Source organism: Xiphophorus couchianus, chromosome 19, assembly GCF_001444195.1.
Source record: "Xiphophorus couchianus chromosome 19, X_couchianus-1.0, whole genome shotgun sequence".
In the NCBI taxonomy this organism is placed as follows: Eukaryota; Metazoa; Chordata; class Actinopteri; order Cyprinodontiformes; family Poeciliidae; genus Xiphophorus; species Xiphophorus couchianus.
The window spans coordinates 21,422,119-21,435,001 of NC_040246.1; the positions used below are offsets into that span (position 1 = coordinate 21,422,119).

General features: G+C 32.9%; 1 protein-coding gene across 1 annotated transcript; it reads right to left on the reverse strand.

The window, feature by feature from the left end:
- Nucleotides 1–3,362: 3,362 nt before the first annotated feature.
- Nucleotides 3,363–6,845, reverse strand: cga (glycoprotein hormones, alpha polypeptide). Its single transcript, XM_028001465.1, has 4 exons — nt 6,749–6,845; nt 6,553–6,664; nt 5,048–5,232; nt 3,363–3,626 (listed from the first exon to the last, which is right to left on the reverse strand). The coding sequence occupies exons 1-4, from the start codon at nt 6,749–6,751 to the stop codon at nt 3,549–3,551; spliced, it is 378 nt and encodes a 125-aa protein (XP_027857266.1). The 5' UTR covers nt 6,752–6,845; the 3' UTR covers nt 3,363–3,548.
- Nucleotides 6,846–12,883: the final 6,038 nt, after the last annotated feature.

The window sequence follows — 12,883 nt, forward strand, 5'->3', positions numbered from 1 at the left end:
AAGTTATTTAACCCCAGCTGATGCAATGAGTAACTCCTCATTTCTTAAACAACCATGGCAAAAGACACATCCTGTGGTCGTGGAAAAGACGTTAGTCTGTTTAAGAAGGGTCAAATCATTGGCATGCATCAAGCAGAGAAAACATCTAAGGAGATTGCAGAAACTACTAGAATTGGGTTAAGAACTGTCCAACGCATCATTAAAAACTGGAAGGATGGTGGGGAACCATCATCTTCCAGGAAGAAATGTGGTCGGAAAAAAATCCTGAATGATCGTGATCGGCGATTACTTAAATGTTTGGTCAAATCAAATCGAAGAAAAACAACAGCAGAACTCAGGAGTATGTTTAATTGTGAACGCAAAAGCATTTCCACATGCACAATGCAAAGGGAACTCAAGGGGTTGGGATTGAACAGCTGTGTAGCCGTAAGAAAACCTCTAATCAGTAAGGCTAACCAGAAAAAAAGGCTTCAGTTTGCTAGGGAGCATAAAGATTGGACTCTGGAGGAATGGAAGAGGGTCATGTGGTCTGATGAGTCCAGATTTACCCTGTTCCAGAGTGATGGGCGCATCAGGGTAAGAAGAGAGGCAGGTGAAGGGATGGACCCATCATGCCTAGTGCCTACTGTACAAGCCTTGTGGGGGCAGTGCTATGATCTGGGGTTGCTGCAGTTGGTCAGGTCTAGGTTCAGCAACATTGTGTGCCCAAAGAATGAGGTCAGCTGACTACCTGAATATACTGAATGACCAGGTTCTTCCATCAATGGATTTTGTCTTCCCAAATGGAACGGGCATATTCCAAGATGACAATGCCAGGATTCATGGGGCTCACATTGTGAAAGAGTGGTTCAGGGAGCATGAGACATCTTTTTCACACATGGATTGGCCACCACAGAGTCCAGACCTTAACCCCATTGAGAATATTTGGGATGTGCTGGAGAAGGCTTTGCGCAGTGGTCAGACTCTCCCATCATCAATACAAGATCTTGGTGAAAGATTAATGCAACACTGGATGGAAATAAATCTTGTGACACTGCAGAAGCTTATTGAAACAATGCCACAGCGAATGCGGGCTGTAATCAAAGCTAAAGGCGGTCCAACAAAATATTAGAGAGTGTGACCATTTTTTGGTGGCGACTTTTTTTTTGACCAGGCAGTGTATATCTATACAGTACAGACCAAAGGTTTGGACACACCTTCTAATTCAATGGGTTTTCTTTATTTTCATGACTATTTATAAGGCAAGAAATCCCCCTTATTAACCTGACAGGGCAGGTTGACCTATGAAGTGAAAACCATTTCAGGTGACGACCTCTTGAAGCTCATCAAGAAAATGCAGAGTGTGTGCAAAGCAGTGATCACAGCTAAAGGTTGCTACTTTGAAGAAACTAGAATATAAGGGCTATTTTCAGTTGTTTTACACTTTTTTGTTTAGTGCATATTTCCACACGTGTTATTCATAGTTTTGATGCCTTCAGTGTGAATCTACAATGTCAATAGTCATGAAAATAAAGGAAACTCATTGAATTAAAAGGTGTGTCCAAACTTTTGGTCTGTACTGTATATATACGAATATATATACTGCTCAAAAAAATAAAGGGAACACTTTAAGTGTTGAACACCTGTTTAAGTGTTCCCTTTATTTTTTTGAGCAGTGTATATTATACCGAAACATTTTTTTCCCCCAAAAAAGTTAGTCAATAAATGTAATTGAGTAAATATAACTAGTTACTACTTAACTCTGCTAGTTACATTTACTCATTACATTTATTTGAGTAACTTTTTTGGGGGGCCCCCCAGCTAGGGGGATGTAGCTGGGGCATCCAGCTAGGCCCAAATTATATGAATATTGTCATTATCTATGTATCGATTGATGAATAAATACTCAACAGAAGAAAAAATGATTCAGTTATTGTTGAACATCCAACTGACTGGTGTTTTCTTCCAATTTTTGCTGTCGCCATTTTGCGGACTAGCGTAATTTGCCGATAGCGGACATGAAGTGCTTGTGTAAGGGAAAAAGAAATTTCACATCAGTTCGAACAGCTAATAAATAGATTAATAAACACAAAAACAAAGGATATTACATATACCTCCAGTATGTTTTAATGAGTATTATAAATTCAAAATATAGTAACAGTTAGCTATAGTTTTTCCTAATTAATTATTTAGTTTATTTCAGTTAACAAAAATGTTGTCTCAGTTTTTGTTTTTATTATATTGTTAGTTTTAGTTAACTAACCTTGGCTTTCCCACCTGATAGTTAAGGAAACTTGGTTTTGTTGGGGATAAAAATTGCAACATTTGCTACATTTTCAGCGTCTGTGGTACGCTTTTACGAATGAAACAATCCAAACTAATTGAAAAACCTGTTCCCCTCCTCACCTAGGGGGGCGCTGCACCAAGAACCACTAAAGGACACAACACAAAAAAGACGGGCACAACTTTGTTCTTCACAAAAAGTAAACAAAATGGAGTAGTATCATATTTTAGCAATTGGAGGAGCTCACGTTTATCTCTGGCAAAAAACCAAATCATTTCTATGCAGCTACAGCCTCCAGCCCAGCAGGGGGCACTACTAAGTTTCATAAATTGCTTATACCTCCTGTTCACACTTTTTCTTGTCTTTTCTCTTTATTTGTGATTAATGGATGTTTTACAAATATTGTACTTTATATAAAACTCATAGGCCCAAATTATATGAGTTGTATTAATATTTTTTAATTTTTTATGATTATGAACAATATTCAAGTATTTGAAAATTATAAAGTTATAGTCGATTTCTTTTGGAACAATGTGGAGTTAGCTACCATGCATCAATTTATACCTGCTAATGTATGGAACTACATATTCAAGTAATTTACATTAGTAAAACAGTATTTTTTAGTAGATAGGGCTCTGGCCCCGTGACCCACATTCTTGTAAATCCAGCCCTGTTCAGCAGAGACAAAATTCCCAACCAAAGCAGAAAAATTATTAACACTTAATAAATACAAATTTTCTATTAATAAGATGTGAAAGTTTGGAAATAAAATTATTTCTTTATTAAAGATTCAGGTTTTCTGGCAACGTTTTTCATTTTAAATCTCTATTTTTAGTACACCAAACTGAATTAGTTGTAAGAAGAACCCCAGAATAATTTATTTTAAAAAATGCTAAGAAAATATGATGATTTTTGATAAAATTTAAAATAAACAAAAAACCTCTGTATTTACATAAAATGCTATTAGTTGTTTACATAAGTCATTTCAGGTCCTATAAAATAATTTATTTTGAACATAAAGTTTGCAATCACATCACTTGCCCTGAAGTTTCACATCACATAGAGCAGTTTATAAAATAAATAAGACACCAGACCTTCATGATGACCTCTTGGTGAACTTTTTAAATTAATTTCAAGTCCTCAGTTATTGATACACAGTTATCAATGCAAACACAAAGGCTAGTTACACATCACAAACACAGAAAGGCTAACATAAACAACACCTGCTTCCTAACAGAGAGCAGCTTGTGCATTTCAAAGGAGACAGCCTGCAGGTTTCCACGTTTCATATCAACTTATGATAATAGCAGGTGCTGCAGTGACACTCTGTGTGGTTTCTCACTGTGATGTCATCTACCTTTGTCTGCAAGAAGGTAAAATGAGCAGGAATGAATAAGAAAGAGATTAATTGTGTATTTTATTTATTTTTTAAGCTGAAGTTTATGAAAAATCAGCAACAGCACATAGAAATTGAGAAAAAACAAATAAAAAGTTATCAAATGCTGACGTTTAGCATTTGATAATTAAATCTTAGCTACATTTGCTATAAAACATTTGATAGCTAACATTTGATAGGTATCAAACACATAGCTATAAATATAAGAATTGATAGATATGTTAGCTACAAAACCTGAAGCTATATGTTAGCTATCAAATGCTAACGTTTGACAGCAAATGTTAGCTAACACATTGTGGTCCTTATTTGACACTGTCAAATATGAATGAAAGAAATAAGAAAAATACCTTTTTGTATAAAATATAGAGAGCAACAACATAATTTATAATATAAACATATATGAAATACAGCTTAAGCACACATAAAATAAATCGCATTGTTAAATTAAAGTGTTGTATTAATATATTAATACAATTAATACAATATTTTCTTAAGAAATAGTGGCATAAAAACACACAAAAAAACACAAAATCTTACCAAGTATTTTTTGTTTTATAGTTTCTAGTGCAAACATCTAGTTCACTCGAAATAATACAAAATTAACTCATAGGTAACTTTTCAGCAACATATAGAAGCTTGTTTTAAGTAAATAATTCCATAATATTGATAAAAACGTGTTAGTTGTAAGTGAAAAAAATCTGCCAGAGGAAAGAAAGATTATTAACTTTTTCTTCAATATTAAGGAATTATTGACAAACAAACTTCTTTATAATGCTGAGAAATTCTCACTATTATAAAATATAACTTATTAAGTTCATTGCAAAAACAGCCAAATCTTACCAAGTATTTTTGGTCTAGTTTCTAGTGCAAATCAATCAATCAAGTTTATTTGTGTAACACATTTCAGCAACAAGGCAGTTCAAAGTGCTTTACATCATAAAAACACAAAAACTACAAAGTTATAGAACACAGTCAACAGTTGTCAAGTGCCATCTTTACACATCAAAATGTCGATTAATGTTTAATTTATAATGTTTCATATATCTTAGTACATAAGACAAAATAAGGCAAAACTAAGTAATTATTATTCTATTTTAGATATAGATATTTTATAGTCATTTTTAGCTTTCCCATTATATAATAATAATAATAATAATAATAATAATAATAATAATAATAATAATAATAATAATAACAATGTATTGTATAATGTTACACAATATATTATACATTATTATGTCTATATTATATATATATACATAAAATAAATACTTCTATAATAATTGCTTATTTACACTATGAACAAGACCAAAAGTACTTGATATGTTTTTGTGTTGCTGCAGTGAAGACTTTATGCATCTATTTTAATTAAATAAATTTAGTTTTACCTCGTAGCTGTGCTTTGCAACGCAGCACGTTGCCTCTGAGGTGATGTTCTTGGGGATCGCCATCGTCTGCATGGCCGTCTGCGGTGTCGGGTACGCCCGGGAGAAGCAGCAGCCCATGCACTGGTAGATCGGACGGTCCCGTGAAAAAACCCGGTTCAGACCCAGGCTGCATTCCCCACAACTCACTGCAAAACCAAACGGACACTGTGAAACACTCCAGGGTGGTTTAAAATTAAGGTTAGAAAATTCAAATAAAGAGCATTGTTTTCAGCTTTAAGGTAGTACTTAAAGTTCAAAAAGTTGATTTAACAACAAATAAATATGTCTAAATATTGTTTTTATGTTCTGATACTTTATTAATCTTCAATTGTGTGCTATAACTTTATTTCAAATAATTCTTTCACATTATGCTAGAAATCTGCCCTCACCTAGTTGAACTAGAAAACATTTCTGCATTATTTTCACTCACATTATACAGTTGAAATAAGTACTTTTTACTACAATTTAAATTTATGATTCAATTTGCACTAACAAAATATGTTTTAATGCATTTTATTAAACATTTCACAAAATTATTTTAAACAAAGCTTAAGCTTTGTGAAAAGATATTTTCCTTAACGATTGGTCAGTTGGATAAAGATTTTGAAAACAGCCAGATAAACTTAACAAAAGATACAAAAGCATGCAGCTAAGCATCCTGGAAAATAATCCCTTTATCTTTTTTTAGTTATTTTTAATTGCTCCCTTAAAAACCATAATATTCACTCAACTTTTGGAATAATGACAAAAATAATAAAAAGTTAACAAAGCTTACTACTGTAAGTTTATGTTTCATAAACTCACATACTTAAGTTCAAAATCTAAAACGTGAAAGATTTATTTGACGTAAAGAGTAAAAGTTAGTAAATACGATTAAATGAGGCTCAAATCGTTTTACAGTGTAGAAAGAGAGTAAAGGAGTGAAAAACACTACAAAAACACAAAACCTATCAAGTATTTTTAATCTAGTTTAGTGGAAATATGTTAGTACACTTGAAATAAGACAAAAACAATTTATGAGCAACTTTTTAGCAAGATATAGAAGCTTTTTTTAAGTTAATAATTCCTTAATATGGATGGAAAAAGTACAAATTATTTCACTTGTAACATGGGAAAATGTCTAGTTATTAGTAAAATAATCTGCCATTTTAACTAGCACTTTTTAAAAATCAATATTAAGGAATATTTGACTTAAACAAGCAACTATATCTTCCTGAAAAGTTACATGTAAGTTAGTTTAGTCTTAATTCAATTGTACTAAGATATTTGCACTACAAATTAGATAAAAAATACTTGGTAGGGTTTTATTTTTTTAAATTTCTTTTTAAATTATGTCCTTTGTTCTTTAATTTCTAGCTTAAACTCAAATAATGTTAGTTAAATTTTTTTTATTTTTTTTAGCTAACATCATGTTTGCTTGTAGCTTGTCTGTTAGTTAAAATTTTTAATTAACAAACAATCCTTACTGCTTGAAGAGTCGAAGTTGGGATAAGAATCAGCTACGTTCAGAAGAAAAAACAACAGAAGAAGAGTCACTGCGGCCGACTTCAAGCAGCCCATGGTCGTAACAGCAGACACCTGTAAAATGGAGACAAAAAGACATATTTATTAAAGAATATGTTCAGTTTTAGGGAAATAAAATAGAAAGATGCAGGCTGTTACCATGTTGAGATAAAGCTTGTCTTCATTCCGCTTCTTTTCAAGTCTCCTTTATATTGAGGACTAATGCTCCAAATCAGCTAATTTTATACCTGGCTACTTCCTGGATTAGGTGATACCTGCCAACCTTATCGCTGATCTCAGTGATTCACTGTTTACTTTGCCCCCTTTCCTCTAATCCATTTAGAGCCCAGAAAGATTGGAACAAGTTGTGGAAACTCATAATATACTTCCCCCTTCCCGGCGATGGCCGTTCTGTTTAATCCCTGGATTTTTGTTACCTGGTAACACAAGGTTGCTGTCGTCCATCAGGTCAGGACAGAAAGATTCACATTAATTAGGGATTTTGTCCAACCATAAACCACTTATAGAGTTATTTTACCAATAAAGAAGGTGTTTTTTATTGTTTCAAAAGGAATAACAAGAAGTTTTATGCCTATAAGTGTTGTGTTTTTAGGTTAAATGAACTTTTAGTCATAAGTCACATCCACCGAAACATTCAGTGGTTGGCAGATTGAGAGGGCTTTATAGACTGAAAAAATAAAAAGGCGGAGTAAATTTCTGCCAAAAAGCTCTATAATGTTGAGCTTAATAAGAAATTTTCTAGAAGAAAAATGTGAAATGTCTTAGCTCCAAAAGTCTAACATTTACAGGAAAAAATCTCTGAAACTTTGAAATTATTATGAGAAATCTCCTAGAAAATAAATAAATAAATAAAATTGGAGCTCCAAAAGTTGAAAATTTTGAAGAAAAAACTTAGAAATTTGGAGATTTATACCAGGAATTTGCAAGAAAAAATCAGGAAAATTCCTGAGGTCCAAAAGTGAAACATTTTAGGGTAAAACAATTCAGAAATCTTTAGATTAATTGCAAAATATTTCTGGAAAAAACTTGGACGTTTCTGAAACGTACGGTGATTGACAGCGCTAAGACCCGCCTTCTGACTCTGATTGGTTGTTTCTAGATATAGCCACTTTTTCATCTGTCACAAGTTTTAATATGTTTTAGGTGGAGATTCATCTATGAAGCCACTTCATCAAAAATGATCCACATTTAGAGCAGTGCAACTCTTATTAGCTATTTTTTTGCAATTACATTAACACATAAAACTGCACCATTTTCATGACCACATCGATTTTTTACACAAACAAGAGTTGTGATACTTCATAATAAAATTAGTAAAGTTAAAATAAAATGCACAGTGTTGTAAAAAATAACCCTAAAAGTCAATATGTTCCAAAAAGTCACTTAAATGTCATCTGCCACGACCAACTGGGGTTTTGAGAATAACTGATGTAAGATTATTTTCTGTAAATGAAAAGCAAAGAAATTATGTCAGGAGAGAGAACATTGAATTGCTCAAGACAAAAATCTAATTTAACAGTTGAAATAACAGCAAAAAAGCAAATTGGATTGTAGTAGAAGAAAGTGAGTGAGGAAAAGTTTGTCCTCCAGCAACCTAAACCTGAGTTTCACAAAAACACAACATTTTACCAAGTGATTTTGGTTTAGTTTCTAGTGCAAATACACTTGAAATGAAACAGAACTAACTCACAAATAACATCTCAGGAACTTTTCAGAGTCAATAACTTCTTAATATTGATTAAAAAGTAGTTCCATTGGAAGATTATTTCATTTATAACATGGGGAAACTGTTGTTATAAGTGAATTAATCTGCCAGTTAAACTATTACTTTTTCATCAACACTAAGGAATTGCTGACTCTAAAAAAGTTCCTAGATATTATATGAAAAGTAACTTGTGAGTTAGTTTTGTTTCATTTCAAGTGTACTGAGATATTTCAACTGGAAACTAAAAACTACTTGGTAAGATTGTGTGTTTTTGCAGTGTTCTTTCTGTATTTTTTCCTGTTCTTGATTTCATTGCATCTCCAGGATGGATTCCATGAATAAACGAGCAAGAATTTGATATCTGATAAAGAGTTTCCATTTGTCCACCCGCGATCTCTGAAAATGTCAAGGATGAATAATTTATTTTAGGTTTAATTTGCGAGTTCCCTTAAGTGCCCATGTTCTGTGTCCTTGGTTGTTTTGGTGATAAATCCTCCCAAAGCGGTGAATACAAGAGACAACACTCTAAAATAATAATTTGTCATTTTGTAGCCTTATGCTTCTTTAAAATAGCACTCAGATGGTTTTTTTCCTCTTTTCTTTTAAAGCTTAAAAAGTGCCTGAAATAGCAAACAGAAATGTTAGTTTAAGCAGAATCATAATAACTAAAACACAAAGCTTTAATAATCCATCTTTTTAACGTTTGTTCATTTAACAAACTTTAAATGAGGATTAATTTAAAGTTCGTTGGAAAGTAAATCTCCTTCTAATTGGACAGAAGCCCATTTTGATTGTGGGCGTGGCTTAACTTCCTCTGATGTTGCCATGGTTTCATGTTCACCATAAAGCAGGAGTGTCTAAAGTGCGGCCTGGGGGCCATTTGTTGCTCTTGGACTGACTTTGTGTGGCCCCCAACTGCAATTCAAAAGTGATACAAATTTGTCTCGTAGATTCAGATGGAGAAAAATTGTTACCAACATAATTTTCTTACTCAGGAAAATGTAAAGTACAACACAAAGTATTCATGGTTTTATAACCATTTTTTAGCAAAAAGTAAAACCAATAAAATCCAGAAAATTCTACTGAAAAGCCAATTTTTCTGCAACCAAATCAGCTTTTATTCTTTCTTAAATTTGGCTAAATTTAGCAAACGTTTTGAAACAAAATGACACAAATTACTGAAAATAAATTTACTCAATCAAGCACAAAAGAAACTGAAAACTGTATGTCTTTGTTTTAGTACAGCAAACATGCAAACTTAAAGAAGTAGTAATGGCCTATACAAAACATTTTCATTACATTTTTTTATACAAAATCATTCTCAGACAATGAGATTTTAGTCTGCTCAGTTCTGCCTATTTTGAGCTGTTTTATCACCTCTTGTCACTTTAAATCCAAATAATCAGCTCAATGTTTACACTCGCACGTGAAAATGGCTGCAAATACATGTAGATGCGCAATTATACAACCATACAGCTTTGAAAAGCAGAAGTGGAGCTTCCTGCACAACTAGCAAGAATGCAGCAAGTGGTTTCTGGATGGTAAGTCAATAACAAAACACTTTTTATCTTTTCCAGCAGCCATTTTAAAGTGCATATAGCGGTAAAACCAGCTGACCAAATGTAATGGAGCTCGGCTTAGGTTGCTAGGTAACGGGCTAAGCTCTACTGGAGTTGCTAGATAACGGCGCAGAGACCAAATCTGACTTAACAATCAGGAGTTTTTGAAACGGCTAATTTTCTAGACACCAAACAAATCTTAACTTATTTGCAAAAAAATGGCTATGTACTTTTTTAAATAAGCGTTTGTACAAAAACATGCAATTTTTTGTTTAACAAGCAAACTGGCAACAACAGAACAAAGTAGAAATCCAGTGTCTATACAATGAATAGTTGTTTTAAATCCACACATTCATAACCAAATGTGAAAAAAAAAAATGAGTTCAAAGAAAAAAAAGGGAAAAGGCATTTTAAGGTCTAGTCTCAGAGCTACCTGGAGCCGGTATCGACTCTAGAACTGGGTGACGTGCTCTATCTTCCTGGTTTTAGTCAGAACGCCGGCAGCAGCATTTTAGATCAGCTGCAGCTTTCTCCTTCGGTAGATCTGTGAAGACACCGTTGCCGTAATCAGTGGAACTATAAATAGATGAGTTTTTCTAGATCTTTCTGTAACATTATTCCATTCTGGAAATGTTCTTCCGGTGATAAAAGGCCGACTTTGTAACTGCCTTTATGTGGCTCTGAAGGTTCAGGCCAGATTCTGTCATTAATATGGAACATTTCTTGTTGAATTGTACCTAATGAAGTGGCCAGTGAGTCAAGATTACTGGACTCAGTTTCAGTCTGTAGAACTGAGTTCATGTCACAAAATGCCAAAAATAATCTGCAACAAAAATATGTACTTCCTGTTACCTTAGTTTCTTTTTATTTATTTATGTTATTTTTCTTCTTTTTATTGCTAAATGGCAAATCCAAATTATTATCTATTGATGCATCAAAATGTTCTCAATAAATCTTGAGTTTGAAAAATATTTATTCAAAACTTAAGTAAATTGAATAGAAAATGTGAAATTATATTTGATATAATATATATAACTAGGTCGCTCTGTCCCTGCTTGGGAATTTTTATTTTTATTTTTAAAGTATTTCTGGATTTCTTTTTCACCTGTTTATTATCATAAATTTTATAATTTACTTTTTATGGTTTCCTAACGCTAGACGAAAGAGAGCCAGACAGTTTCACCACACGGTGGCATGAAAGATCTGTTACAGGTCCGGTCCTTACCCAGGTCCATAAAAGTCCAGAGGTCATCAGAGCAGCTTGGAGTAAAAGTCAAGGTTCAGGAAAAATGAAAACTACACTTTTTAGCAATAATTTTATTGTTAAAACATGACAAATCTGTAAAAAAAACAAAAAAACTTTACTATTTATAGTCTTTTTGCAGCTCATGAACACACTGTGTTAAACACTCCTGCTATGTACTAAATAATTTTTGCAGCATATTTACTGACTGACACTATACACACACACATTAACACACACACACATATATATATATATATATATATATATATATATATATATATATATATATATATATATACACTGTATATCAGTATATATATATATGTGGGGGGAGGGTGCGTTTGTGTGTGTAGTCAAACAATATTTACATTTAGCTCTTCATCGATCAGAAAGTCTCATTTTCACATTCTGTGTCTCACTTTCTGTGTCTATGGTCCAATTTTGATTAAAAAAAATTATAATAATAGAGTAGAAAAGAACAAAATAGAATAGCATCTTTAATATCATTGTAACAATAAACATTGTACAACAAAATCTGGGAGCAATTCTCCAGATAAAACAATTTCTTACTTTTAAAAAAGACTATAAATAATTACTTATCATTTATAGCCATCAGCAAATGATAAAAAGTTAATTGAAAACTAAAACAGACATAAAAATAGTCAATATGGTCAATTTGACCACTTAGCAGTAAATCAACATTTTGATGGCTGATGGGTAAGAAATGTCTCTTGGTCATAATAATATGACTAAAATAAAAGTATGGTGCAGGAAAACTACTCCTAAAACTATCTTTTTTGTCAAAATATTATACAAGTAAATGTAATTAATACATGCCATATAATATTAATTGTAAAAAAATCAGAAAACCATGTATAATTTTCCTTTCACACTACAATTATGGCCTATTCTATGCTTTTCTATGAACATAGGTGGTTCTAGACAGGCGCCACCAGTGGGCCATATCCCTATTTAACTGTTCCTGGTCTCTGTTATAACACCTGTACATAACAGATTACACCGAATAAATTCTTTATAATAACATATGTTGGCACAGAAACTGTATCTTAATTCAGCTTTAAAAAAAAATCTTTAATAGTTTGTGAATTAAAAATTAAGATATTGCAGATTTAGGTTTAGCCATACTGAGATGGATTTGCAATTTTTATTTGCAAGATCAGGGGTCTGCAACCTGCAGCAGCAGAGACACAAGTGGCTCTTTGGCTCACTTAATATATTAAACAATGAAACATAGCCAAACATGCATATTTATTAATCATTCTTTGTTCTGTGTCCCCATTAAAAAATAATGGCCCCCCTTGTAAATTTGGCCTGGAACCGCCCTGGTCTGTAAAATCCCAATAAAATCCGTTCAAGATTGTAGTTGTGACTTGTGAAATGTGGGGATTTTCAAGAGGCATAAACATTTGTTGCAAGACACTGTAGTAGGCATTATAGCTACATTGTTTTTGTATCTTTTTCTGGGTTTGTTATTATATTTCTGGGTCTTTTTCAAAATTTACGTTTTTATTTCAGGTACCGGACTCATTTAGTCAGAGTTACATTTTGTCTGTAAATGTTTCTTTCACTGTAGTAGTTTAAAGAATAAGAAAACGTGGTTTTAACAGTTAAAATGCTGTGGTTGGGAGACAAACCCGTCCGTTGTCCTCGCTGTAATTGTGTCGGATGATGCTGCGGATGACCCGCCGCTCTACAAGGCAAGCCCGTGCAGGGCTGTCCAAGAAACCCCATCGACGAGACAA